Source organism: Chelonoidis abingdonii, chromosome 1 (assembly GCF_003597395.2).
Source record: "Chelonoidis abingdonii isolate Lonesome George chromosome 1, CheloAbing_2.0, whole genome shotgun sequence".
NCBI lineage: Eukaryota > Metazoa > Chordata > Testudines > Testudinidae > Chelonoidis > Chelonoidis abingdonii.
Genome location: NC_133769.1, coordinates 217,136,509 through 217,164,447, shown reverse-complemented (window position 1 = coordinate 217,164,447; position 27,939 = coordinate 217,136,509). Strand labels below are relative to the sequence as shown.

General features: G+C 39.4%; 1 protein-coding gene across 3 annotated transcripts in view; it reads right to left on the bottom strand.

The window, feature by feature from the left end:
• CFAP47 (cilia and flagella associated protein 47) overlaps nt 1-27,939 on the bottom strand; it is a 761,390-nt gene that overhangs the window by 332,072 nt on the left and 401,379 nt on the right. For all 3 annotated transcript variants that reach the window (XM_032799255.2, XM_075059737.1, XM_075059740.1), the window contains exons 46-48: nt 25,864-26,060; nt 21,365-21,508; nt 18,281-18,454 (exon numbers count right to left, since the gene is read on the bottom strand). In XM_032799255.2, coding sequence (XP_032655146.1) covers nt 18,281-18,454; nt 21,365-21,508; nt 25,864-26,060 — 515 coding nt within the window. The remainder of the gene's footprint in view (nt 1-18,280; nt 18,455-21,364; nt 21,509-25,863; nt 26,061-27,939) is intronic.

Below are 27,939 nucleotides of genomic sequence, written 5' to 3'. Positions count from 1 at the left end.
GAGATCATGGGGGGGCTTCTATTTGAGTGACATATGTTGGCGGTCTCATGCTACCAGAAGTAAAAGAGACTTGAAATTTCTAAACATTATAGATGACAATTTCCTAACCCAAAAAGTGTTGCATTTCAACACAGGGGAATTCTGTATCAGACCATGTCTTAATAGATAAAAGGAACTCATCACAGAACAAATGTGAATGATAATTGGGATCATTTATCTTATTTGAAGCCTCAAAAGCCATGATCCCACCATTCAGGAAGAAGGCCATGCTGATTAAAAAACAACCTGGTTTAGAGGGGAACTGAAGGTAGTTGTAAAAAACAAAATACAAGGGAAAATTGACAGTAACGAATTAAGTATTGTAGAAAATTGATAAGGGAATCCAAGAGACATAAGGAGAAATCTATGGCCAGCAGAGTTATGGACAATAAGTAGTTTTTTAAAAATATATTATGAACAAAAAGAATCGTTACAAGATGGAAATTATGAAATTATCAATAACAATGCAGATAAAGCAAAAGTAAGCCATAAATATTTCTCCTCTATATTTGAGGAAATACAGATGATATAATCGCATTATATGATGATGATAATACTCTTTCCATTCCAGTAGTATCTTTGGAGGATGTTAAATAGAAGCTACTACTGTTAGACATTTTTAAATCAGCAGGTCCAGATAATTTGCATCCAAGAATTTTAAAAGAGCTGTCTGAGGACCTCGTTAAACCAGTGTTTCCCAAACTTGGGATGCTGCTTGTGTAGGGAAAGCCCCTGGCAGGCAGGGTCCATTTGTTTACCTGCCCTGTCTGAAGGTCTGGCTGATCGTGGCTCCCAGTGGCTGCAGTTCGCTGCTGCAGGCCAATGGGAGCTGCTGGAAGCGGCACGGGCTGAGGGACTTACTGGCCGCCACATCCTGCAGCTCCCATTGGCCTGGAGGGGCAAACCGTGGCCAGTGGGGGCTATGATTGGCCGGACCTGCTGACGCAGCAGGTAAACAAACCGGCCTAGCCCGCAAGGGGTTTTCCCTACACAAGCAGCATCCCAAGTTTGGGAAACACTGTGTTAGACCATTAAATTGATTTTCCTTTAAGTCTTGAAACAGTGGGGAAGTTCCAGAAGACTGGAAGAAAGCTCATGTTGTGCCAATTTTTATAAAGGGTAAGTGGGATGACCTGAGGAATTATATGCCTGACCGATTCTGAGCAAGATAATGGAGTAGCTGATAATGAACTAAAGGAGGGTAAAATAATTAATGCAAATCAAAATGGATTTATGGAAAATAGATCCTGTCAAACTAACTTGATATTTTTTGATGAAATTACAAGGCGGGCTAATAAATGTAATAGGATTGACATAATATACTTAGAATTCTATAAGGCATTTAACTTGATATCACATGACAATTTGACTAAAAAACTAGAATATCAAATTAACAAGGCCTACATTAAATAGATTAAAAATTGGTTAATTAATAGGTTTCAAAATGTAACTGTAAGCAACAACTCATCACACGGGTATTTCCACTGGGGTCCTGCATGGATAAGTTCTTGGGTCTACGCTATTTACAATTTTTATCAATGACCTGGAAGAAAACATAAAATCATCACTGATAAAGTTTGCAGATGAGACAAAAATTGGGACAGTGGTAAATAATGGAGATGACAGGTCACTGACTTAAGAATGATCTAGATCCTTTGGTAAACTATGTGAAAGCAAACAGTATGAGTTTTAATATGGGTAAATGTAAATGTATACATCTAGGAACAAAGAAAGCAGGCCATACTATTCTGGAAAGCAGTGACACTGAAAAAGATTTGGGGGTCAGCTGATATTCAGCTGAATATGAGCTCCCAATGTCATGCTGTGGCCAAAAAAAAATCTGTATTTGGCCCTGGCGTGTCTGCTGCTGGATTACTGGGTCCAGTTCTGGGGCCCACAATTCAAGAAGGATATTGATAAATTGGAGGGCGTTCATAGAAGAGCAATGAGATTGATTAAAGGATTTTAAAACATGCCTTATATAGTGATAGACTCAAGGAGCTCAATCTATCTTAACAAAGAGGAGGTTAAGGTGCGACTTGATTACAGTCTCTAAGTACCTACACGAGGAACAAATATTTAATAATGGGCTCATCAAACTAGTAGTGAAAAGAGTAACACACTCCAATGGCTGGAAGTTGAAGCTAGACAAATTCAGACTGAAAATAAAGCATAAATTTTTAACAGTGAGAGTAACTGACCATTGGAGCATTTACCATGGGTTGTGGTGGATTCTCCATCACTAAATTTTTAAATCAAGATTGAATGTTTTTCTAAAATATATGTTCCAGGAAATATTTTAGGGAACTTTTATGGCCTGTGTCATACAGGAGGTCAGACTAGATGATCGCAGTGGTCCCTTTTGGCCTTAGAATCTATGAATATAAATGTATATGTGAAAGAGAAACTGAACTGAGTACTGGAAATGTAACTTTTTTGTTTTAATTTCCTGGTTATGTATTCATTTTAGAGTGTTTTCTGAAATGAATAACATTTTGCATGTGTGATCTGATAACTGACCAATTACCTGTACTGATTTACATGTTCCTTTATCTTCCTTCAGAGTGTTTATTTTAATGACATCTGATCTGAATGGTACTGAAAAATTAACTTAGCATCTTATTTTTACTACAAGAGCAAGCCACAAATTGTAGCTAAATTTACTATAAAAGGTGTTGTTTGAAGCAACTATTCTCACACCAGTGTATTTTTACCCTTCAGACATGGTTTTATGTAAAAATTTAAAAAACGGTAGAGATTGTTGTCATGAGACCAAATGATTAAATTATTTAATACTACTTTACGCTTCTATTGCAATCTGATTACATGAATCTAATTTTACAGCCACTACAATCCACTTATGTTGAAGTCTCTAACCTTGTATTAATTCAGTATCAGATAAGAAACTGCTCTGTGCCCAGCACTACACATGCACACAATGCTTTATGAATTCTGTTGTGGAGAAGTGTTATATATGGAGTAATCACAGGAATTCCTTTTATTGCAGTATTTCCTTGTAAAGGCTTCAGAAAGATTCCCTTAGCAGAATTTCTCTGCAGAGGTTCACCTTCAAACACACACTTTCTCTACATCCCTTTTTATCCTCACCCCCAAAACCAGAAACCTTTATGAGTTTTTGATTAAGTGACAAATCTCATCCTGCTGTTATTAATTCAGGTTCAGAAAAGAACCAGCTGCTTCTCCTCAAGTCTTGTCTACACTTTAGTTTTGTTGACAAAAGCCAGTTTTTGTTGACAAAAAAGTGGAGGTATACACACTGAAATGCTCCTCCTGCCAATGTAATACCCCTGCTACGCTGACATAATAAAACCATCTCAACAAGAGGTGTAGGGCTTATATTGGTGTTGCTAGGGTAACGCAATGTCTGTGTAGACAAATAAGTGTCTGTTAGAAGACAGGATACTGGGCTAGATGGACCTTTGGTCTGACCTAGCATAGCCATTCTTATGTTAAAGCTGCCCGGTTCCCGGTTGGGAGCGGGAGGGACCAAAAAGTTAGGGCAGCTGAACCCTGCTCCCTGGGGCGAGAAGCCCCAGGTAGTTTCCCCCCTTTCCCAACAGGGGATGAGGAGACAAGCCCCAGGCAGCTTGCCTCCTGCTCCCAGTGGGGAACAGGAAGGTGAAAAGCCCAAGTTGGCTTCCCCCCTGCTCCTGATGGGGAACAGGGAGTCGGGGGTAGGAGGCAGCCCGCCATTAGCCCGGGAGCCTGTAGGGCAGCTGGGCTCCTGGTAGGGAACTGCCAGAAAAGCTGAGAGACCAGGCTCTCAGCTCCCCACACTACCCCTCTTAGGTCAGTGGAAGCACTACTGGTGAGAACATATGCCACCGATCCAAGCAGGGTAGTGCGGACATCAGCCACTGCAGTAATTAATGCAATGTCTGTAAGTCAATCTAAGAAAGGTTGATTTATCTTTGTAGTGTAGACATAGTCTCAGCTTTACATAAATGAAGGGGTGACTCCTCTTCACACACATTTTAGGAGCTTCATACCCTGGCACTAGTCCAGTGGTTCCCAAACTTTAACAACCTGTGAACCCCTTTCACTAAAATGTCAAGTCTCGCGAACCCCCTCTTAAAAATGAATATTTCCAGGAATTTTCTCCTTTACCTGAGTATAAATTATAAAAGTAGAGATGTTGGAAAAATAAAATTTGTTTTTATGACATGCTTATTACATACTATTATTAATTATTTATCATTATAGTATTTTTTATTACATTATGAAAACAGCAACACTCTTCCAAGATCTCACTTTTGTAGCTTGTATCACTTTAAATAAGTCTGTTATAAGACAAGGCTCCTATGTTTCATCAAGGAGTATCAGATGTGAAACAGCATGAAAGTATTTAAGAAGCCAACTCAAAGAGTTCTTCCTACACAAGCATTCAGGTCTTGAGCAGTCCTGGCAAACAACGCACGTTACAACAAAGCTTAAATTTGTTCTTCATAATAATTTTAAAAACAGTACTAGCTGCCTATTTAATTTTAAAAACAGCAAAAAATATCCACCTCTCTTTCAATTTCTTATAAGGAGTCCTGAAGTTTAAATCTCTTTAGTGTGATAGATATTGCTTGCTTTGATCTGCTCAGCAGGCAGTCCAGGGGCTCCAGGCTGCTGGCCCTGTGGTACCTGGGGTCCCTAGCTACAGCTCTGTCCACCATTAGGGTTTTTTTTCCCCAAAATTCCCCTGTAACATTTCACAAACCCCTAGAGGTTCCCAAACCCCAGTTTGGGAACCACTGGACTAGTCAAATCCAACAACGTGGACAGGGCTTATCTCTAGTGATAAAACTGGGACAGAAACTACCACCTTCACAGAAGCATACTGTGGAATCTCAAAAGACCTGTACATTCTATTACATAGCCATACATTTAATCTTCAGTATGGACTGAGGTAAGAAACTGAGGTCTGTGAAGCCTACACCCCTGAAGAGTAGACTATTTCTCACTGTGAGCTATTTTCTATAGATCCACACCAGACTTGTTGCTTCTGTGTTAGAAGCTGCGTGTCTAGGAAGGAATGGATAGGTGAAGGAACACAACGTCCCTTCTATATGAATTAAAACAAATCTCAATCAGTGTGGATTTAAATTTGCTATAACAAGATTTTTGACCATGCCTTTAATCAGGTTAATTCTAGAAAGCATTTCAGAAGCATAAAAATCAAAGAAAAAGACAGTGTGATTTACATGATTTACTTTTTAAAAGAAGCATTTGCAGTATTCTACTGCATTAATCGTCACACTATGATCTTTTATCTAGGAACAGTAAAATATTTTGACAAATTGTGATCATAGTCAGATAAACACTGTTTTTTTCCTGTAGGGCTGTAAATTAATCGCCAGTTAAGTCATTCAATAAAATTAATTGCAATTTAAAAAATTAACCGCAATTAATTAATTAGCCAATAGACTACCGATTGAAAATTATTAAATATTCTTGAATGCTTTTCTACATTTTCAAATATACTGATTTCAATTACAACATAGAATACAAAGTGCACAGTGCTCACATTACATTATTATTTTTATTACAAATATTTCCACTGTAAAAATGATAAAGAAAATAAAGCATTTTCCAATTCATCTCATACAAATACAGTAGTGCAATCTCTTTATCGTGAAAATGCAACTTACAAATGTAGATTTTTTTTTGTTACATAACTGCACTCAAGAGTAAAACAATGCAAAACTTTAGAGTCTACAAGACTACTCAGTCCTACTTTTTGTTCAGCCAATCGCTAAGACAAACAAGTTTGTTTACATTTACTGGAGTTAATGCTGCCCACTTCTTAATTACAATGTTATCAGAAAGTGAGAACATTCATTTGCATGGGACTCTTGTAGCCGGCGCTGCAAGATATTTATGTACCAGATATGTTAAACATTCATTTGCCCCTTCATGATTCGGTCACCATTCCAGAGGACATGCTTCCATGCTGATGATGCTCATTAAAAAAAATTCATTAATAAAATTTGTGACTGAACTTCTTGGGGGAGAATTGTAGGTCTGCTGCTTCGTTTACCTGCATTCTGCCATATATTTCATGTTATAGCAGTCTCAGAAGATGACTCAGCATGTTGTTCATTTTAAGAACACTTTCGCTGCAGATCTGACATAATGCAAAGGTACCAATGCCAGATTTCTAAAGACAGCAACAGCACTTCAGCCCAAGATTTAAGAATCTGAAGTGCCTTCCAAAATCTGATAGGGATGAGGCGCTGAGCATGCTTTCAGAAGCCTTAAACTACAGAACCTGAACCACCAAAAAAGAAAATTAATCTTCTCCTGGTGTGGCATCTGACTAAGATAATAAAAATGAACATGCGTCAGTCCACACTGCTTTGGTTATTATTGAGCAGAACCCATCATCAGCATGGACACATGTCCTTTGGGATGGTGACTGAAACATGAAGGGACATATGAATCTTTAGCGCATCTGACACATAAATATCTTGCAACGCTGGCTACAATAGTGCCATGTGAATGCCTGTTCTCACTTTCAGGTGACAATGTAAACAAGAAGTGGGCAGCATTATCTCCTGAAAATGTAAACACACTTGTTTGTCTGAGCAATTGGCTGAACAAGAAGTAGGACTCAGTGGACTTGTAGGCTCTAAAGTTTTACATTGTTTTATTTTTGAATGCAGTAATTTTTCTACATAATTCTACATTTGTACGTTCAACTTTCATAATAAAGAGATTGCACTACAGTACTTGTACTAAGTGAACTGAAAAATACTTTTTATATATATTTTTACAGTGCAATTATTTGTAATAAAAAATAAATATCAGGTGAGCACTGTACGCTTTGTATTCTGCGTTGTAACGGAAATCATTATATTTGAACACATATAAAAATATTTAAATAAATGATATTCTATTATTGTTTTTAAGAGTGTAATTAATCAGACGATTAATTTTTTAATTGCTTGACAGCCCTATTTTCCCCCATATAAGAAAGGGTTACTTTCAAAGGAAGAGTCCCATTAAAATCCCACAGAAAAAGATTGCAGATCTAATATGTGACCTTTTTGCAGAATCCTGAAGTTCAAATCATGTGAGAGCTTAATCTCTTTATCTCTCAATTCTCAGCATCAGCTGCATTCTAAATGACACAAAAGTGACAAGATGAGGAGAATGTGAGGTTAATATATAATAATTTTAAGACTCTGTGACCTAGCTAGCAAGATAGTCAATGTATAGCCATTTTGAGTTACTGGATTGTGTGAAAGGACTGGATCTTTTTAATAGTGCGGAAAGGTGATAAATGAAACAATGACTAAAGAAAAAATACCTTCTGGAAAAATACTTCAAGTGTCCTTAAGAAAACAATGGGTGGGCTATTAATCAGAAAGTGCCTAAAAGCCTGGCTCCATCCAGGTTAACAGGCTTACTTTTCTGCCATGTCTGGGGCCTATGATCAAAAGAACACTAACAGTTAAAAAAATAACTGCCTAAAGAGGAAGGAGGGGCAAGTGGTCAGCAGCTGTTTGATGAGAGATAGAGAAAACTTGCAATAGGTATAAGTAAGAGCCAAATGTGTAGCCTTTTCTTGTTTTAGCCCTTTCCCCTACTTTTCATGTACCATTGGGTGAATAAACAATACACTGGTTTTGAAAATGCTGTTTTGAATCACCTTAAATAGCTGCTGGTCATATCTCCCAAAGGGAATTCTCCTGCAGGAGCCAACCACCATTAGAGCCGCTAGAGGAATCCTGGTTGGTAACCAGCAATCCAGTCAAGGAGTGGTTGAATTGTGGGTTCCGCCTTTAAGCAAGACAATCCTGGCAGGTGACCTGCCCACACATAGCTGCAAAGGAAGGCAACCGCTGCTGCCCTACTGGCAAAGGTCACTGCCATTCTGATCTGGGGGAAACTTCCATTTCAACCCTACATATGGTGATCAGTTAGACCCTGAGCAAGTGAGCAAGAACCAGCCAGCCAAGCACATCAGAGAGAGCGATTGCTTGGTGACAACTCAGAGCCATGGCTCTCTCCATCCAATGTCTCATCTCTAGCCATGGCCATCTCTGATGCTTCATAGGAAGGAGATAAAAAAAAACACTTCCAGAATACACTGGGGGAAAAACCCCTTCCAGACCCCTGCAGGTGGCCAGCTGAAACCCTGATCCATGAGCTTTGGGAGCATAAGACAAACTGGAAGTGAGCTCAACAGCTGTTCAGCCCTACTCCCTACCATAATAAGTTACTCCATTATACAATTGTACTCATAATTTTGTCTCTTCAAACTAAGTTGTTTGCCCTCTTCACTGTGGACTTTTAAAGCTACAATCTAGTGTTTAGTGTCCTTCAAAGTAAATATAAATATATTAATTGGACGGAAAACTCAGGGCTGGCTCTACCATTTTTGCTGCCCCCAGAAAAACAAACAAACAAACAAAAAGGCACTTGGACTACTGCCCGAAGTGCTGAAGGAAAAGAAAACCTGCCCAGACTGTGCCACCCCAAGAATGGACAGAATGCTGCCCCTTAGCATGTGCCCCAGGCACATGCTTCTTACACTGGTGCCTGGAGCAGGCCCTGGGTAAACCCTATGGTCAGGGCTCTGTGCAGAAATACTAAATATATGTAATACAGTAGCACCTGAGGCCATGAACAGCATAAAGGTATTAACTTTGCAGATCAGTTAAGGGAGGACATTCTAATCATAAGGGGTAATGAAGAAGAACATACAAAGAGATTTGTAAGAAGAGCAAGCAAGAAGAAGAAGTAGGAGATTGTCAATATTGGCAGAGTAGAAAGCATAAAAGAGAAGAGTGTGGATAAATATAAAAGAACAGAACTGTGAAGGTCCTTGATGGGCTGTGAACAGCTAATGGGTAGGGAATGAGGAATTCAAACTTTCCTTCCCCAAACCTGAAGTGACTTCGGCCCCTGCCCAAGTTAGCAAGAAGTTAAATAGAAGCTCAGTACCAAAAGCCTTAATCTCCTTCCAGATACTAAATACCAGGTCTTCATGCCTTCTTGAAAGCCTAAAGCCCTAAATTACCCCTACTCAGATGCCAAAATCATTGTCCTGCAACTTCTACAGTGTAGTTACTCATCAATACAAAAATTTGTATCATGCTGAAAGTATAAAATTTGGAGCAGGATAAAATAAACTGAATTTCAAAGTAAATAAATGACGGAAAGAACACTATACTGATTAGAGTGGCAGATAGGAGTGTATGTGTGAGCGAGGGGAGCGGGAGACATCACATATTTCTGAACTCCCTGCTGCATAATTTTGATCTAATATGCTGCATAAGACAAAGCCCTGCCTAAGATACATCAGTACTTTTAGCAGTGGAAAATACGTCACACGCTGTATTCAAGCTTAAAATAACTTTAAATAAGAGTTTTTGCATTGCTTTTTTTGTCATTGAAAGCTTTGTAGGTTGGTGTGTAATTAAAATACACACCTTTAACTTAAGGTGGGATTTTCAAAGGTGCTTGAGTGAGTCAGGCACACAACTCTAACTGAATTTCAACAGGATCTGGGCATTTAACTCACTTCGGTGGCTTTGAAAATCACAATCTTGATTTGGATTGGTGGGTACATAGGCATTTAAATCATAGATGTAGACTAGAACATGTATTCCTGCTCCAGATATGAATGATATTCTCACCTGTCAAGTGAAGGAAAAGCACTCTGTCATTCAAGTTTCAGAAGGAAGAGGATTCGTTTGCTTGATTTAGGGGGAAAAAAAGGAACTTTTATTGATCTCATTCTATTTAACCTTTCTCCTATCACCTATGTTTAGGCTGCACAATTCAGAGATACATAGTGATTATTAGGAAGCTGGGGAACATATGAACAATGTAATTAACTTTTTAATTAAATTACATTTGTATTAAATTAACAATTTAATATATATATAATTAGGAAAAATGGAACACTGATGCTGATTTAGACTCCTCAAGACAAAATTAACTAATTTCTAAGTGCTAATTGGGCAGTAAAATCTTTACGAACGTAGCTGTAAATTATTATGGCTTCCCACTACTGGTACATCTCAATATTAAGAACCTCACATCTAACCTGCACTTCATTGTTGTGGAGAATTAACTACATAATTTTTTAGAAATATCAAGTGCACCTCAGTTTCCCTATGTGATATTATCTTTCCCAGCTGCATAGAGTTAAATCAAAGGTGGAAACCAACAGGAAATGAAACCACAGCAAAGATAAAGTACTCTCAGTGAATATCAGGGTTCTTTGGGGAAAACGGGAAAGTCATTAATTGGGTAATACCCCCGGCCCAGCTCCAACTAGACTTGCAAAGTTTACTCTTCCCCATCCTGGGCCTAGGAATAAAGGGCATACTACAATCTTAAAGATGCTGGTCTATGTAAGAAGGGGTGAGATGGGGATGAGGGCTGAATTAACGGTCAACAGCTGCCCAAGAGGGAGAATCTGATACACAAAAAGTCACAGATAACATGCTGCAGATCAGCGCAGTCTGCTTCTCCAAACCCAGAGATGGAGGTAACTGGGCAAGGAGTGTCACAGTTCAGGTCAACTACACAAGCATTCCTTCTACAGTAGAACCTCACTGTTACAAATACCTTGGGAATGGTGGTTGTTTGTAACTTTGAACAAAGCTTTATGGTTGTTCTTTCAAAAGTTTACAAGAGAAGGTTACTCACCTTGTGCAGTAACTGAGGTTCTTCAAGATGAGCATCCCTGTGGGTGTCCTCTCTGGGTCTCGGTGTGCCCCTGTGCCTCCGCTTGGAGAATCCTACAGCAGTGTCCATATGGGTCACTCACACACCATTGTCTGTTGAAGTGTTGCGTGCGCGATCCGGACTCCTCAGTTCCTTCTCTACCTCAGAGCCTGTATCTAGCTCTGAAGTAGAGGGTGGGTAGTGGAGCACCAACAGGGACATTCATCTCAAAGAACCTCAGTTACTGCACAAAGTGAGTAACTTTCTCTTCTTGAGAGGTGTCCCTGTGGGTGCTCCACTCCAGGTGACTGTAAAGCAGTGCCCTTTAGGATGATTGGGGTTCAGCCTAGGAAATAAAGCAGTGAAAAGTACCACTTGGCCAAGTTGAGTATCTGTTTTAGGACCTTGCGTGATACCGTAATGTTTGGCAAAAGCGTGTTCGGATGCCCAGGTGACAACCTTGCAAATGTCTATCAATGGGATATTGTTTAGAAATGCTGTGGACGTCAAGACGGACCTCGTGGAATGTGCCCTGACGGTTGTTGAAGGCTGAATGTCCTTTAGCTGGTAGCATAGTCAAATACAGACAGATATCCATTTAGAGAGCATCTGTGTGGATGCAGGCACTCTCCTGGACCATTCTGTGGATACAAAGAGTTTAGGAGTAGTCCAAAATGGTTTTGTTCTGTCCAAATAAAAGGTCAAAGCCCTTCTAACATTCAGCGTGTGCATGTTCGCCTCGAACCATGTGGCTTGGGAAAGAAAGTGGGGAGCTGCAGTGGTTCATTAATGTGGAAGGACAAGTGCACCTGGGGTGAGAATTTGGGATGGGTGCGTAATGTAACTTTGTCCTTAAGAAAGATAGCATAATGGGGGGTTGGCCATAAGCACCCCTATCTCCCCCACACGTCTCATGCATGTGATGGCAACCAGAAAGGATACTTTCATGGACAGGTGTAACAAGGGGCAAGTTGTCAAGGGTTCAAACAGTTGATGAGTAAGGATGGTTAGCAGGAGATTTAAGTCACCGGTCCCATTGATTTTGGGGACCTACGTGGCGAAGGAGCCAGTGACTCGGGAACTATCATCCCAGGTCGGAGGCTGGTCTCAGGGACTTCTCCATGAGCGTGAGTTTCAGCTTCAGGTCCCCTTCATGCCCTAGATTTAAATTTGCTGCAATGGGTACACTTCTGAGGAACATGGGATTCACCCAGACAGCGGACACATTGTGAGTGTTCATCTGACACTGGCATCACTCTCTACATGAGGTGCACCATTTGAAACCCGGTGAGCCTGGCATAACAGGGGTTAGTATCTAACTACTGGTTGAAAGATTTTGGGGGGGGAGGAAGGGAATAAAAAAGAAATGAAAATTAGTACTAAAATACTAACGGTACAAACTAAATAACGATTTACTACTTTGACCGAAAACTAGGTCTGAATGGGACTGCGGAGCTCTGTCTCAAGCTAGGGACCATTGAGAAAGATCTGAGGAGTTCAGGTCACACACATGACACTTCAACAGACAATGGCCTTCGGGGCACTGCTGTAGGACTCTCCGAACGGAGGCACAGGCACGCACCTACATCTGGAGTGGAACACCCATCTGGAGTGGAGCACTTCTCTCAAAGAAGAACTGAACATTGGCTTAAAACAGCTTTGAAACTTTACTATGCAGAAGACAAATGATGCTTTCCCTTTATTTTTTAGTAATTTACATTTAACAAAGTACTGTATTTGCCTTATTATTTATTTATTTTTGGGGGGCTCTGCTGCTGCCTGATTGTGTATTTCCAGTTCCAAATGAGGTGTGCGGTTAACTGGTCAGTTCGTAACTCTGGTGTTCATAATTCCAAGATTCTTCTGTATGTGGTCCCCCAAGGGCATTCACTCTAGGTTCCCGGCTCCTCAGCCATCACCTCTCGGGCAGAGACCCATGTCTCTCTCCCTCTGGATGGTAGTTTTTCCAGGCTGCACAATTCTACATCGTGATATCCCCAGCAATACCAGACTACCTAAAAAGGCCAGCATCTGTGGTTAGCTTTCTTTCCAAAGGCTATGAATAGCTATAATTGCCAGCAGTTACAATTTACTACACAGCTCTTTATAAAGAAGCACATTTATTTTTAAGGTGATTGAATTGCAGAGAAAATATATTAAAAACAATCGAAGAACCTATGCGCATGCTAAAACCTACCAGAGATCACCCCAGCTCCAACCTCGGACTCTGGTAGGGGTCAGTCCTTCAAAACCCACAACAGGTTTTTCCCCAGGTTATAAGTTCATAGCTGTCCCAAATTCAGAACAACCATGAATAGTTCATTCTTTCCTTAATACAGCTTTGCCTTTGATTATGGCCTCATGTAACTGGTGATGCAACAGACTAAGGCCCACTCTTTGGGAAATAGCTTCAAAAGGCTGGGGTTTTGCATAATTGTAAGTGGGGAATTTGCATTCACCTCCCCTTAGATATTACCCAAGATTCCACTTTATGTTTGTTGTCCCAAAAGTCCATTCTTGACTAACATATTGTTCAATATAGTACTTCCATCACATCTCCTTGCTAAAGAGGTTACATACAATATTTGTCCACAATAATACATAAACAATGGGCCTCAAAAATATTTAAATTTAATTTAGTAAGTTTTTTCAAAGATATTGTAGGAAAACGCCATATCTGTTACAAAAGCTTGTGGTGTAGGTAAGACCCTTGCATGAAGAGGTTGAAAAGAAAAAGCTCCTAAAGCCCAAGGATTTTATTTCTTATGTTGTTTTGTGTCTTGAACAGTGAGCCAAATGAAACCTGAGTATAAGGCAAATCCCATTCTATGGTATATTATATTTTATAAATGCAAATATTCCTTTAATAATTAAAAACTACACAGATAAAACATGGACTTAAGAAAAATAAATTTGCCCTACTACTTAGAAGTAGCATCATGCTGATGTACAGTAACTACTCAAAATGGTACAGGACACTTTTTCTAGTGATGTATAATTTCTGGAGCATGATCCCATAATGCTATTAATATAATTCTACCCCAGCAATGGTAAAACATTTTCACTTGCACTACAAGCTTTGGTTTGTTCAGAGGATGGAGAGGGATGGTAGGAGAGAGATCAACCGATCATTACCTGTTAGGTTCACTCCCTCTGGGGCACCTGGCATTGGCCACTGTCAGTAGACAAGATTCTGGGTTGGATAGACCTTTGGTCTGACCCAGTATGGCTGTTCTAATGCTCCATTGTGTCTAACGGTTTCAACCCGGAGAAATCCATTCAATAGAGGATGTCAAAGCAGAAGTAGAAAAATAAATAACTAGTGTTGAAGTATTTCTCCTGCACTGAAGAATGAAATGAACTTGCTCATCCATTGGTCCAGGTATCACCTTTGTTGATTATGATAGTATAAATGTACAGTCTAGAGTGGGAAACAGATTGTGTGTGTGTGCAGAAATGAAATCCTCTTTCATGTATGCAGTATAGCAAGATCCATCTAAACAATGGTAACACTACTGTATACTTAGGGTCCAATTCCAGCTACCCTAAACCACAAGGGTGGGAGAGAGTTCAAGGAGCTTCTTCTCCCTCTTGCACACATGCACATAGGGCAGACAGAATCTCGGTGCTTCAGCAACTCTTGACCACAATGGGAATGACAATGCAGTCCATGATGATACGTACATCAAGGCAGAGGGAAGGGGTTAATGAGGCAGGGGACTATTTGGGGTCTCACTCAACTATATATGGGCCAGTTGCCTGAGGCCAGCACCAACAAAGCACATGCTAGATTTCCAAAAAATGTAATAGAAGGTCCCAGGTGAAGTATCCTATTCATTCTGAGTCTCAACATTCCACAGATAGAATACCTCTCGCAAGTGTTGCACATGGGCTGTGCTACAATACCCTCCTCACATCTCTGCTCCCCACCACCCCCAATTCCACAATCCTTTCTGCTCAGCTTTAAAAGCCACAAAAGAGCTCTTTGTGTTTTTTATTCAGTAAGTCCAAATCTTCCCTGAATAGTATTAGAAAACATTCTCTGTGACTGGGAAGGAAACAGGTGGTCCTCTGGTCCTGCCCCAAATCCTCAGTCATCTCCTGCCTATTGGCATGCAGGAAGCAATTGGTTCTGCTACCTGGCAGTCCTATATATCCTCAAAGGGTACAGGATTTGCCTCTAATAGTGTACAAACAATTTACCATTCTAGACACATTATATGGGGAGAAGATACCTATGCCTACATTGCTTAACACTGTGAATTATGAAAGGTTCTTGTGACATTTTTAAGGAGCTCTTAGACCTCCATTGTTTAGAGCAGTGGTTCCCAAACTTGTTCCGCTGCTTGTGCAGGGAAAGCCACTGGCGAGGCGGGACAGTTTGTTTACCTGCCGTGTCTGCAGTTTCAGCTGATCGTGGCTCCCAGTGACTGCGGTTCACTGCTCCAGGCCAATGGGAGCTGCTGGAAGCGGTGCAGGCTGAGAAGAGGAGCATAAACACTGCCAAATTAGGTGTAAAAATGTAATAAGAAAAGCTAAAGAGGAGTTTGAAGAACTGCTAGCCAAAAACTCTAAAGGTAATAACAAAATGTTTTTTAAGTATCTCAGAAGCAGGAAGCCTGCTAAACAACCAGTGGGGCCCCTGGATGATCGAGATACAAAAGGAGCGCTTAAAGACAATAAAGTCATTGCAGAGAAACTAAATGGATTCTTTGCTTCAGTCTTCACAGCTGAGGATGTTAGGGAGATCCCCAAACCTGAGCCAGCTTTTGTACGAACAAATCTGAGGAACTGTCACAGATTGAAAAGTCAATAAAGGAGGTTTTGGAATTAATTGATAAATTTAACATTAACAAGTCACCGGGACCAGATGGCATTTACCCAAGAGTTCTGAAAGAATTAAAATGTAAAATTGCAGAACTATTAACTATGGTTTGTAACCTGTCCTTTAAATTGGCTTCTGTACCCAATGACTGAAAGATAGCTAATGTAACGCCAATATTTAAAAATGGCTCTAGGAGTGACCCTGCCCAATTACAGGACCGTTAAGTTCTAACGTCAGTACTGGGGGCAACATTAGTGAAACAATAGTAAAGGGAATAAAATTGTCAGACATTAGAAAAAATCATATAATTGTGCAAAAAAACTCAACATGGTTTCTGAAAGGAAATCTTGTCTTACTAATCTATTTAGAAGTTTTGAAGGGTCAACAAAACATGTGGACAAGGGGATCCAGTGGACATAGTGTTACTTAGATTTCCAGAAAGCCTTGACAAGGTCCCTCACCAAAGGCTCTTTTATATAATTAAGCTGTCAGGATTAAACAGGGAAGGTCCTTTCATGGATTGAGAACTGGTAAAAGGACAGGAACCAAAGGGTAGGAATAAATGGGGTAAATTCTCAGAAATGAGAGGGGTAACTATGTGTGTTCCCCAAGGGTCAGTCCTAGACCAGTCCATTCAACTTATTCATACTGATCTGGAGAAAGGGTAAAAAGTTCTGGTGCAAAGTTTGCAGATGATACTAAACTGCTCAAGATAAGTAAGACCAAAGCAGACTGTGAAGAAAACTTCAAAAAAGGTCTCATAAAAACTAAGTGATTGGGCAACAAAATGGCAAATGAAATTTAATCTGATAATATTAAAGTAATGCACCCTTGGGGGAAATAACCCCAACTATAACATACAGTATTGATGGGGGGGCTGAATTTAGCTAACAGGCTATCCAGGAAAAAAATCTTGCGGCGTCATCTGGAATAGTCTCTGGAGATGTATCCCCCCAGTGTTGCGAGGGGGCAGTTAAAGCAAACAGGATTGTTTAGGAGTCATTTTAAAAAAAAGGGGGAGATAGAAGGAATTTAAGAAACGAGACTTACTATTGCCTTATATTAAATCCCATGTTTACGCCCCACCATTTCTTGGAATACTTGGCTAACAGATTGTTGGTTCTCCCTTTTCTTAAAACAAAGGATTTAACTGGCACTAGAAAAACGGTTCAGAGGGAGGCCAAATAAAAATTGATTAGGGGGTTGGAAAAACCCGGGGGTTTTTTTTCCCCATTTATGGAGGGGAGGCACATAGACTATTTAAAAGAAGCTAGGATCTTATTTCCCATCAATGGCATTTCGATACCACGCCACGTGTGGAGGGACTTCAGCTCTTTCCAGACTGAAAAGGTGAATCTCTAGACTGATTCGCTGTGTGATATATATGAAATCTAACTCATGATGGACGGCCGTTTGAGCCCAAAGCCAAATACCAGAGGTACTATAAGGGTGGCCACACAGTTTTTACATAAATCCATTATGAAAAGAAAAAACGGCCCCAGAAATTGAAATAAATTTGCAGTAGATTTAAAATAAATAAAAGAAATTCTCACCAACAGCGCACAGTTCCAAAATTGAAACTCCTACCCCGGGGAGGGAGGGGCTGGGACTATTAAACAGCGTTTAAAAAGAGAACTGGAATTAAATTCATGGAGGTTTTAAGTTTCCATTTAATGGGGCTAGTTAAGCCAGGATGGGTAAGGAATGGTGTCCCTAGCCTCTGTTTGTCAGAGGGTGGAGATGGATGGCAGGAGAGAGATCACTTGATCATTACCTGTTAGATTCACTCCCTCTGGGGCACCTGGCTTTGGCCACTGTCGGTAGACAGGATACTGGGTTGGATGGACCTCTGGTCTGACCCAGTATGGCTGTTCTTATGTTCTAATGAGAGACGTACTGGCCGCCGCTTCCAGCAGCTCCCATTAGCCTGGAGCAGCAAACTGTGGCCACCAGGAGCTGCGATTGGCTGAACCTGCGGATGCGGCTGGTAAACAAACCAGCCCAGCCCGCCCGGGGCTTTCCCTGCACAAGCGGCGGAACAAGTTTCGGAACCACTAGTTTAGAACATGAAGGCAGAATTAGGTTTCCATAGGCAACTGTAAATCTGGCATTTCTTTACTTACAAGCACTTGATGATGCACCTAAATAGCTTTCTTTTAACAAATATTATATTTGTATATTAATATAACTATACCTATATATTATTTAATATAACTTTATATTTTATATACACACACACACACACACACACACCCCTAATTGATGCCAGGGTTAAAATGTCATTTTGGCTAAAACCTAATTGAGATTTCTAAGCTCTAGATACAGAACGCCTTTACAAGATACTCATTTTAGCAAGACTTACAAAAATTGCAGTAATTAATTTTACATATGGAAACAGGCTTATCTCAATCTACTTGTAAAATATACTGAGTGAAAAGAGTGAAAACCAAAAGTATTAAATTATTTAAGTGTAAGAAACAACTAAATCTTTCTTCATGAAATGTATAATAAATTATGCATCAGAGTAAAAAGAATTCCTTATTATGGAAACATCAACTATAGTAATAACAAGCTAAATCCTATTAGATATAGAAACAATTTCTTACTGCCAAATGAAAGTTAATAAATAGGAACTATGACAATATTCTTACTGTGTTATTTTCACACCATCATTTGCATCCTCTTTGACAATGATACATGTATACTAACATTCCACAACTTTACCTTGTATGTCAACTTGTTCTTGGTATAATTGGGCACCATTAGGACCTTCTGAGTAATTTGTCTCACTTGACAGTCTATCAAAATATGATCCAGTGCAAGAGGTTTCCTCCCTATTCCCCTAAGGCCAAAGATGTGTTCAGTGCCATCTGTTTCATTTTGTAGAATAAGCATGCCCTGTGACAATGAAAAAAATGAAGACATTTCAGCATTGCGTGAGTCTTGCATGGCTGCCAGACAAACTCCCTTAACCTAATTAATCTCGAGTTCAGGTAGTGAAACAAGCTTTCAGGAAGATGTTGCCTGTTTACTTTCCAGCATATATGTAAACACTTCTGCTGAATTAATGAAGACAAACTTAAGGAAGAATGACTTTTATTTCTAATGTTTCTATATTACAGCGTTAGCAGTATAGAGCCTCATGTATATTGATTACACACTTTACTTCTACTCAGCAAAGAAATACACCTTCCAAGAAAATATTTTCTGAGCCATCACTATTCCTAATTAACATGAAAAACTGGAAAAGAAAGGTACTTTGTTCCAGCAGTTCCCATCCAGCAGAATCCTGTGCAGGAGGTGGCTCTTGGTACTAAACTTTTTTGAGTCAATTTTATTTACCATACACAAGAAAAAGACAACATTCACTATTTCTTGTATCTATTATATGAATCCTCATACACAATAAATTACAAATAAAATTTGCTTGTGTAGTTTTTGTATCTTGTGCTTCAACATTATTGCTGGTTTTCACAGAATAACTTTGCCTAGTAGCTTTGCCCGCTGCATTGAACAGAATTCTATTAACATTTTGGGAAACTACAACATGAAAACTAAGATCATTAATATTCACCCTCAAAACCTATGAATTTTATTCCCTCTTTGAATGATAACTACAGAAATACATTTATGGATGATACTAAAAGAGTGAAATCTTAAAACCATTAAGTATCAAGGCTGAAGCTAAACTGTTTGCAACTCACAATTTTTGGCTGTTTAAATTCTGATCAGATTTAAATCAATGACCTAGGAGGAAGAAACTTTGCATCTTGCTAAAATTGACTGTCAGTGGAGTTTGGCCCCAAAGGGAATGATTTCATCAGACTGTTATAAAAAAAATGAAGACACTTCTGAAAATCATCAACTTATTTAGTGATACAGTCTGGAAGACTTGGGACAAATTCCTGTGGTTTGTAATTTTAAAAGAAAGAAGAAAATGCAATTAGCATCAGAACTATCTTCTGAACTCCAGCATCCACAGCTTTCTTTTATAAGCTAACTCCATTTTGGGGATCCTCATTCAGGTAGGAAAGATAAAGAGCAGATGCATCAATACTATACTAACAGAGAATGAGAGTTACGAGTACTGAGAGAGCAGAGACCTGCTGGGGAAATCTCCATAATAATGAGGACTGGGGGAAAACCTTGGCCCCATTCAAATCAATGACAAAGTTCCCATTGACTTAAGTGGAGCCAGGATTTCACCATTAGAGTACAGACAAGGGTATTAAACTAGTCCAGGCTGGAGAGAAAGGACCTTGCCACAAAACTGACAAAATCTGTCCTCTGGGTGGGAGTATGTAGGTTTTGTGTGGGTGACCTACCTCTTGATATTTTGCTGAGAGACTGAGATTCCAAAGAATTGGTGTTTCATGCCTGACATGTTGTGTGCAGGGATCTACATGTGATACACATCTGCTGAGTATGTGCACACATACTAAATGGTTTATATCTACAGATATATATATTGCATCACATATCCAAATTCTATTCTCATGTACGCTGAAGTAACTCCACTAAAGCCAGTGAAGTTGCACCAATGTAACAGAGTGAGCTATGACTATCCATACATACAGATTATATACTCCAAACAAAAATATTGTGCAGTATCTGTGCCTAACAAATAAATAATAAATGATTAATAATATTAGTATAACATTAAGAATGAGAAACCAAACACCCAAAAGTTAGAAAATATAGAGTTAAGCAGGAATACTCAACTCTTAAATCTAACCCATCATAGACGGCTTCTCCTTACATCCTATATTATTTTTCAAATATAATATATAATTCAAACATACAAAAAGCTTGTTGAAAATAATTAATAATTGCTAAAGATAAAATATGCCGAACTCCAACTTTCATAAAGCAGGAAATATAGAGGACAACCACACAATCATCTTAACTCTGCTGTCTGTGTAATGACAGTTTTCCCAGGGAATAATTCCATATTCCCTAGTTTAGGTTGTTTTAGTTTAGGTGAGGTTTGTCTTTAGGACTTTTAACTGTTTTAGGAGGGTTTGTATTTTTGTTACTGGATCTGTGAACTACATTATACCGATGTTAGTAAGAAATTTGAATAGCTTATTGTAGTTTGTAGAGAGTAATTATTTTTTGCTAGGCAAAAGAGTGATACTGTAAATTTGTGATTTTGTATGGCACGGCAAACACCAGAGTAGCTCAGGTAATGCATAGGCAGGCATGTACAAACTGCTGCCTGTTAAAAGCTGAAACAGCCCTTAACCTGGTATGTACCACATAATATCCAGAATGGCAACTACAATTGGGACAGAGTGCCTGGAAATCCACCCCAATATGAGCAATGACATAACTAGTAAAAAAAATTAATGAATGAACTAACATAATATCCATTCCTGTAGAATCCCCATGGCATATATGCACAATGAGGGATACTCAATGTTATTAAAGAACCTTAAAATTGGCATTTCCTGAATTTACTGAATAAATTAAATAATGTATATTTAAATAAAAGCTGGAATGCACTGTATATATTTGTAATTAGAGTGTTTTCAATTTGTGTAGAATACCTAATAATTTTATTAAAATTGGGTGGGCAAAGAGAGAGGATAGGACCATGAGAAAAGAGAAATTGGCCATACAAAATATTAGCCTAAGCTCCCTGAAGGCAGTTTATTTCATGTACATCTTCAGCAAAAAGTCTTGCCCTGAATAACCCTGATTCAGAAAACCTCTTAAGCAGATGCTTAAGGGGTTTCCTGGACTGCAGGTACAACTTTTATGTGTGGCAGCAATCCTTATAAAGGCTGGAAGTCTCTTTTCTCTTACCAGAGTGACACACTCAGCAATGGGCTTAAACATGAGAGGATACTGTGTTGTTTCACCTGGACCCACATATATGAGAGGAGGGCCATAAAAACAATGTCCCTCTAGGATTGCTTGAAGTTTCCAGTCCTGATTAGACATATTACTCTGAAAATAAAAAAAAAAGATGTCATCCAAATGGTACATTTAAAGTTACAATATACATTTACCCTGCAATTAGAGCTACATTTAACTTTCTATCCATTAATTCTTAGAATGGACACCAAATCAGATCACAATCTTTATATTTTCAACCGTGCCAACTCAGAGCAGATTTTAGGAAAATAAAGATTATATTTTTAAAAGTTTAAATGTATTCAACCATAAGTTCAATAATACTAGTACTGTAGGTACTAGTAGGAATGCTCTAAAAATTAATGTATTATGTACTCAGACCATAAAAGAAATTTGATTGTACTTATAACTATGGGCTTAATCTAACCAAAAATGTGCATAGCCATATGTACTCAGATACTGACTCTGCTGAACGCTAAACTATTTAGTAGAAAGACTGTCCTGCAGCAGAACCCAAAGTATAAAAGAAAAAAACCAACAGTTGTGTGTTGACAAGTTGGAGGCTCAATGGGAGATGAAGAGTTCATGCAAATATGTTTTTCTCTCATGCTCCACATCAGAATCTCATGCTCTTTCAAACCAGCACACCTCTTATCCAGCAACACACAAAAGTAACTCCAGTTCTAGGAGCAGGGCCAATACACAGACTGAGCAGGTCAATATTTATTATCTTATTTATTCTTTAAAAAGGAAAATAAAATTAGCAGAAATAAAGATCCCAATTATTTTGATTGTTTTTTGGTATGGTAAAACGGAGCAAAGCTGAAATTTTGGTGCAGAATATGGCTCCTTTATTATATTTCTATGCTTGACAGATCTACTCCATGATGTCAACCAGGAAGTATGGCTTAAAATAGCTATAGACTTTTGATCCCCCTATCAATACAGAGACAGAGACCAATACATGATGTAAACTGCTCTATCTCTGGCCTCAAACAGGAAAAGATCTGTCAGCCGGAAAAGAGCAACCACACCACCTTTAAAATTCTTCCATAGCTGAATGCTGTTCATTATCTGAAGAAGGACCTGCGCACACATGGAAGTACAGTGTCACAGTATTCATCTGCAGCAATCACACTATTATGCCTGAGATACAGTTTTTTCTGTTCTATGTATAAGAAAATTCTTCAGTATCAATACATAGCTTCAAACAATAGAGTTTAATTTTACTTTTTAAAAAAACAAATGAGAAAATTGCATAAAACAACTACATTAAAGGAACATTATTAAAGTCAAGCTCTAAATGTTAAGAAATGCCAAAATTTAGGTTGCCTGGGCAATCTTAATTCTAATCCTTGGACATATGCATTATCATACATTTTTTAATTTTCTGAAATTAAATTTCAAGCCTGTTTTGTTCAGGGCTTGATCCAAAGCCCATAGAAGTCATTGGGAGTCTTTCCATTTATTCCCTTCGGCTTTGGATAAGCTTGTGAGCGTATAGGATGATCAGTGCCCAGGAAATCATGCAAGGTTAGGGAGGAAGATGAGGCTGTTGACTGTAGAACCTCTCCCTCATTCCTTCAACAAACTGCAAGGCAGTGGTGAATGAGAAAAGGAAGATCAGTAAGAGAAAGGAGTGTGGTGTGATTAAAGAAGTTGACTATCACATAGGAGCGGCGAGTTCTAGCCCTACATCTTCCACGGAATTCCAATGTGATGCTAGGCAAGCCACTTAAACCAAAGTTTTCAGAGATGGCCACTAACTGTTGGGGGCCTCATTTTCTGGTTGTCCAACATGAAACACCTGGGGTCTGATTTGAAAGAGTTCTGAGCATTAACAACAACAGCAGATGAAGTCAACGTGTCCTATGAAAGCTCAGCACCACACCCATTAAGGCAGTATGGTCTGAAGAAATGAGCACAAGATAGGAATTCAAAAGACTCTGACATCTTATCCTCACTCTGCCACTAGTTTACTGTGTAGTCTTGAGCAAGTCACCTTGCCTTTCAGTTTCCATTCCCCCACTTGTAAAACTGGGGAGAATAATTTGCCCACCTGCCATGCCAGAGTGTTGTGAGGATTAATTTGTTAATGCCTCTACAGTACGTTGAACAGAAAGTGCTATAAAATGCTAAACACCATCCAAAATCATCAGGCCCCAAGTGTCAAGTTGGGGAAATTTCATCCTTAATACACCTGTGCCTCAATTTCATCATCTGTTAAAACACTCCCTTCCATACAGGGATGTTGCAAAGATAAACTCATTAATGCCAAGCATCACTCCTGTGACAAGTGCCATAGAAAAGCCCATGAAGAAATTATTCCTTCTATGGTCAGAGCAGGGTATGGGGGCCTGCAGTAAATAAGACCTGTCGCACGCATAAAATGAGGGGGACAAAAATATTGAAAAACCACTCATTCCTTCCAAACCATCTATCCTGCGCATTAAAGGTAACAGGGGCTCTGTGGAAAATGTAAATAAAGTATGCAGTCCTGCAAGTAAAGACTGTGTCATTATGCATATACACAAGAGGGTAGAAACTGAGGTTGCCCAGATAACCTTAATTAGGACATTTCCAACTTTTTAGTGCTTTACTTCCAAATTTAATAACATTTTAAAACAGGCTGGCGTCCGTGTGTATGTGTATGTATGTTTTCTAAATGTACATTTAATACAACCGCATGATTTTTCCCTAGGTTTCTTTTGTCTTAATAATAAAAAGATATTGCAAGGAAGAGATAGTGAAAAGACCGCATTAGGAGATGTTTCACTTTCAGTGTTTCTTCATTAACTACTTTCAGAACAACCTCCTTGGTTACTTTCAGTGTTTCACTGTGCTTTCACAATACTATCCTTCTCCGGACAAGCTACTGATTTCACGTCTGATCACGGATCCCTTCCCTCTTCTTGTCCCATCAGATCTCAGTGTGACTTTTTCTATATTATCACTCTCTATTCTTCCTGACCACCTCACACAAAATACAGGATGTGCAGCACTCTCAACTCCTGGTGCAAACCTTAGGTAACATTTTTACTTCTAATAGAACCTTTAAGTCTTCCTCCTGTTGTTTTATGCCACATCGTTTTCTCTCTTTATCTTTTAATTTGAGACAGTCTACTGATAGCCTAAAAAGCTTGATAATGTCTTCTCTGAAGAAGATACCCAACCCTACATTCACTCTTTGACTCTCTCTCTCTCTCATATATCTTTTTGGACTGTCGGCTTACGCCATAATTGTGCACTATGGGATTTCTTGCATCAAGTCCTGATCATTACTGGAGATAAATTATTAGATTAGATTAATGACTATTCTGATCTTCTGTGTTAATTACTGTATCCCTCTCTTACATCATAACTTCTTAGTATTGAATGCTTCAAATATTTAACTTTGGAATACACTTTTCTAATCTATCTATAGTATATATTATTAGGGCTGCATGTCTGTCATGGAGGTTGCAGAAGTTACAGATTCCATGATTTTCGCAACCTCTGTGACTTCTGCAGCGGCAGGTGGGGCTCACACCAGGGCCACCCAAGCAGCTGGCTCCGGGGCCAACCGCTTCAGTGGCCCCAGGGCCAGCCACATGGCCACTGCTGGAGTGGCTCTGCAGCTAGCGAATCAAGTGGCCACTGCTCAGGTGGCCCCAGGCAACTGGCCCCAGGAACCACATGAGCACCGGCCAATACGGCTGAACCCAAGGACCACCCAAGCAGCGTTTCCCGGAGCAGCGGTGGCAGCCACTGCTCGGCGGCCCCCGGCAGCAGTCCCCGGGCAGTCAGACCAGACGCTGCTGGTGCCATTGGCCACGCTCCCCCCTCCCAGCAGCCACCCCCTGGGTTGCCACCACCAGGAACACACCTCCCCCCCAAGATTTAGTCAGGGGTATTTATAGTATAATTCACGGACAGGTCATGGACTGTGAATTTTTACTAAAAATATCCATGACTAAATCATAGCCTTACATATTATTTATAACCTCACATTTCTCTTAAATAATTATGTTTTAAAAACAACTTTTTTGTGGAGTAAAATACATTAATATGATCTGTACAATATTTAATTCTGCTATCAAGTTCCTTAATTCAGATGTCTGCTTTTCTTCCATTGCCAGAAATCTTACATTTAGTATTCATACTACTCATACCAACCTTTCCCTCTTCTACTTGCAGTGCCCCTTTATGTTAATAAGTGTCATTCCTAATGATTTTTCTTCTGAGACTAAGATTAAATAGTTATTTAGGTGGGCAGAAAACAATCAGCAACTTTTTTCCCTAAACAAGTTTTATGTTTACATACGATTTAGACTTTGGGCAACAAGATAAAATCAGTATTTCAGTACTTTTGTGGTTTCTATGTTGCATGAATGTTAATTTTAATTTAAAAGGCTGAATCCCATAATTCTGAATCTTGATTTAACCTTCTAATTGTAAAACGGACTTACTATTGGTATGTCCTGAATCACGGCCTGGTACGCTGGTGTTACAAATTCAAGCTCAGCCTCAGCACTGTCTGTATTCACCACACACTCAATCAAGTAGACCCGAATATCATAGAAAGATTGCAGCAGAATCTGGCAGGGATAGCGACCAGGATATTGTGGAGTAAACTTTATAGGCAGTTCAACTGCTGTATCTTTATCTTAAAAAAAAAAAAGTATAATTATGTAGAGTGTTCCAAAAATATTTAACGCACAAACATCTGGAGAGACATATGCAGTCTGTATCAAGAGATTCTTTCTGCAGTACACACATAACACAAGTAACTCTGGAATCACACAAGTCTTTTCATTTATACATAGTCAAAATTAATTTTGCTAGAGAGAAACTTTTGAATATATTTACGCTTCCAAATGACATTATTTTGTATAATTTTTTGTTCCGCATAGAGAAAATATATTAAAAGATTTATTTACTAATTACATTTAGAGAAGTTTGTTGTGTATGAATCTTTTTCCAGATACCATATACATAGTGACTATGACTTAAAAAATTGGTCAACAACTATCATGCAGTGGTATCTGACACAGACTCAGACTTTAAAGTCAGAAGTGACCATCATGATCATCTAATCTGACACACTGCAGGCCACAGAACCTCGCCCACGCACTCCTATAATAGACCCATCACCTCTGGCTGAGTTACTGAAGTCCTCAAATCATGGTTAAAAACTTCAAGTTACAGAGAATCCACTATTTACACTTGTTTAAACCTTCAAGTGACTCGTGCCACATGGGGCAGAGGAAGGCAAAAAAAACCCTATGGTCTCTGCCACAGGCATGCGCACGGGGTGCGCTGGGTGTGCCCAGACACACCCTAATGCAGGGGTGGGAAAATGGCTCCACTCTCCCGGCACAGCAAGCCGCAAGGTCCGCGCTCCCAGGCCAGAGCACCCAGCCAAGCGCAGCAAACCGCCGTCCCCTCCCCCACCTTCCACCATCCGCTGGAAAATAATTATAATATTGCAGATACCATTGACCCTAACACTCCCCCTGCGGTCTACACATCTCCCTTTCAGTGATCCAGGACAAATGGTCAGCAACTTCCATGAACTCTGCAGAGGGCCCAGTGCAGAAAAGGAGAGGAAGACATGTGAGACAAGATAGTGGCTGTGAGCAGAAAGAGGTATGGTTATTCTCAAGAGCAGCCTGTACAAGCCCTTCAGGGAATTCGCAAAATGTGAATGCAGCCTGCAGTGACAATAGCTTCTCTGTGGTTCCCCTTTATGCTGAAGAACCCCACTTCATGAGGACTTTCAAGGGTAGCTACCAATGCAGAAAGACTTACATGGAAGGTAGAGCAGTGCAGAAGCACAGAACTTCCATACAGCTGGAACTGAGATCCACAGGGTTTGAGGACACCACCACCCAGTTTGTTCCACAAGGGAGGACACATCCTATCTACCTCAGCTAAGAGCTTGGAAAATAATTCTTACAATCTTTTCCTCCTCCACTCTCCCCTCCACTGGGTTATTTTGTGGAAAGGAGGCAATCAGGCTCAATGTGTGACATTATTTTCAAATGATATTTTAATGCAACTATTGTGTTTTAAAAATGCAATCAATCTTCATTTACAATGCTGCTCTCTTTCAATTCTCACATTTCTGAAAATTGTACAGCAAACCAATACTTCCCTGTTGCTTTACTGCGTTCCAACAAGTTGATACTTCTCTTGTCTGTACCCTCCATTATTACATAAAAATTGCTCAAGTTCAAAGGATGAATAATATAGCATTACATTATGAGCCTTTCAACATTACTATGCTATCAAAAAGATTATAAATTGCACCTCAGCTTCAACCTTCTCTGAAATAAATTAGCTTGTTCCCTCATAAAGACAAGATTAATGACCTGCTAATTTATGAATTATTACCCTTTTTTTGTTTTGTCACTAAGTTATTATCCCCAATGGCTATCTTCCATAAAAATGTCCCAGGTTTGTCAGTTACGCAAGTAATAAAACTCCCTTCCTTATATCTGATTCGTAAATATATTTCCTGCAAATCTGACTGTAACCCTATC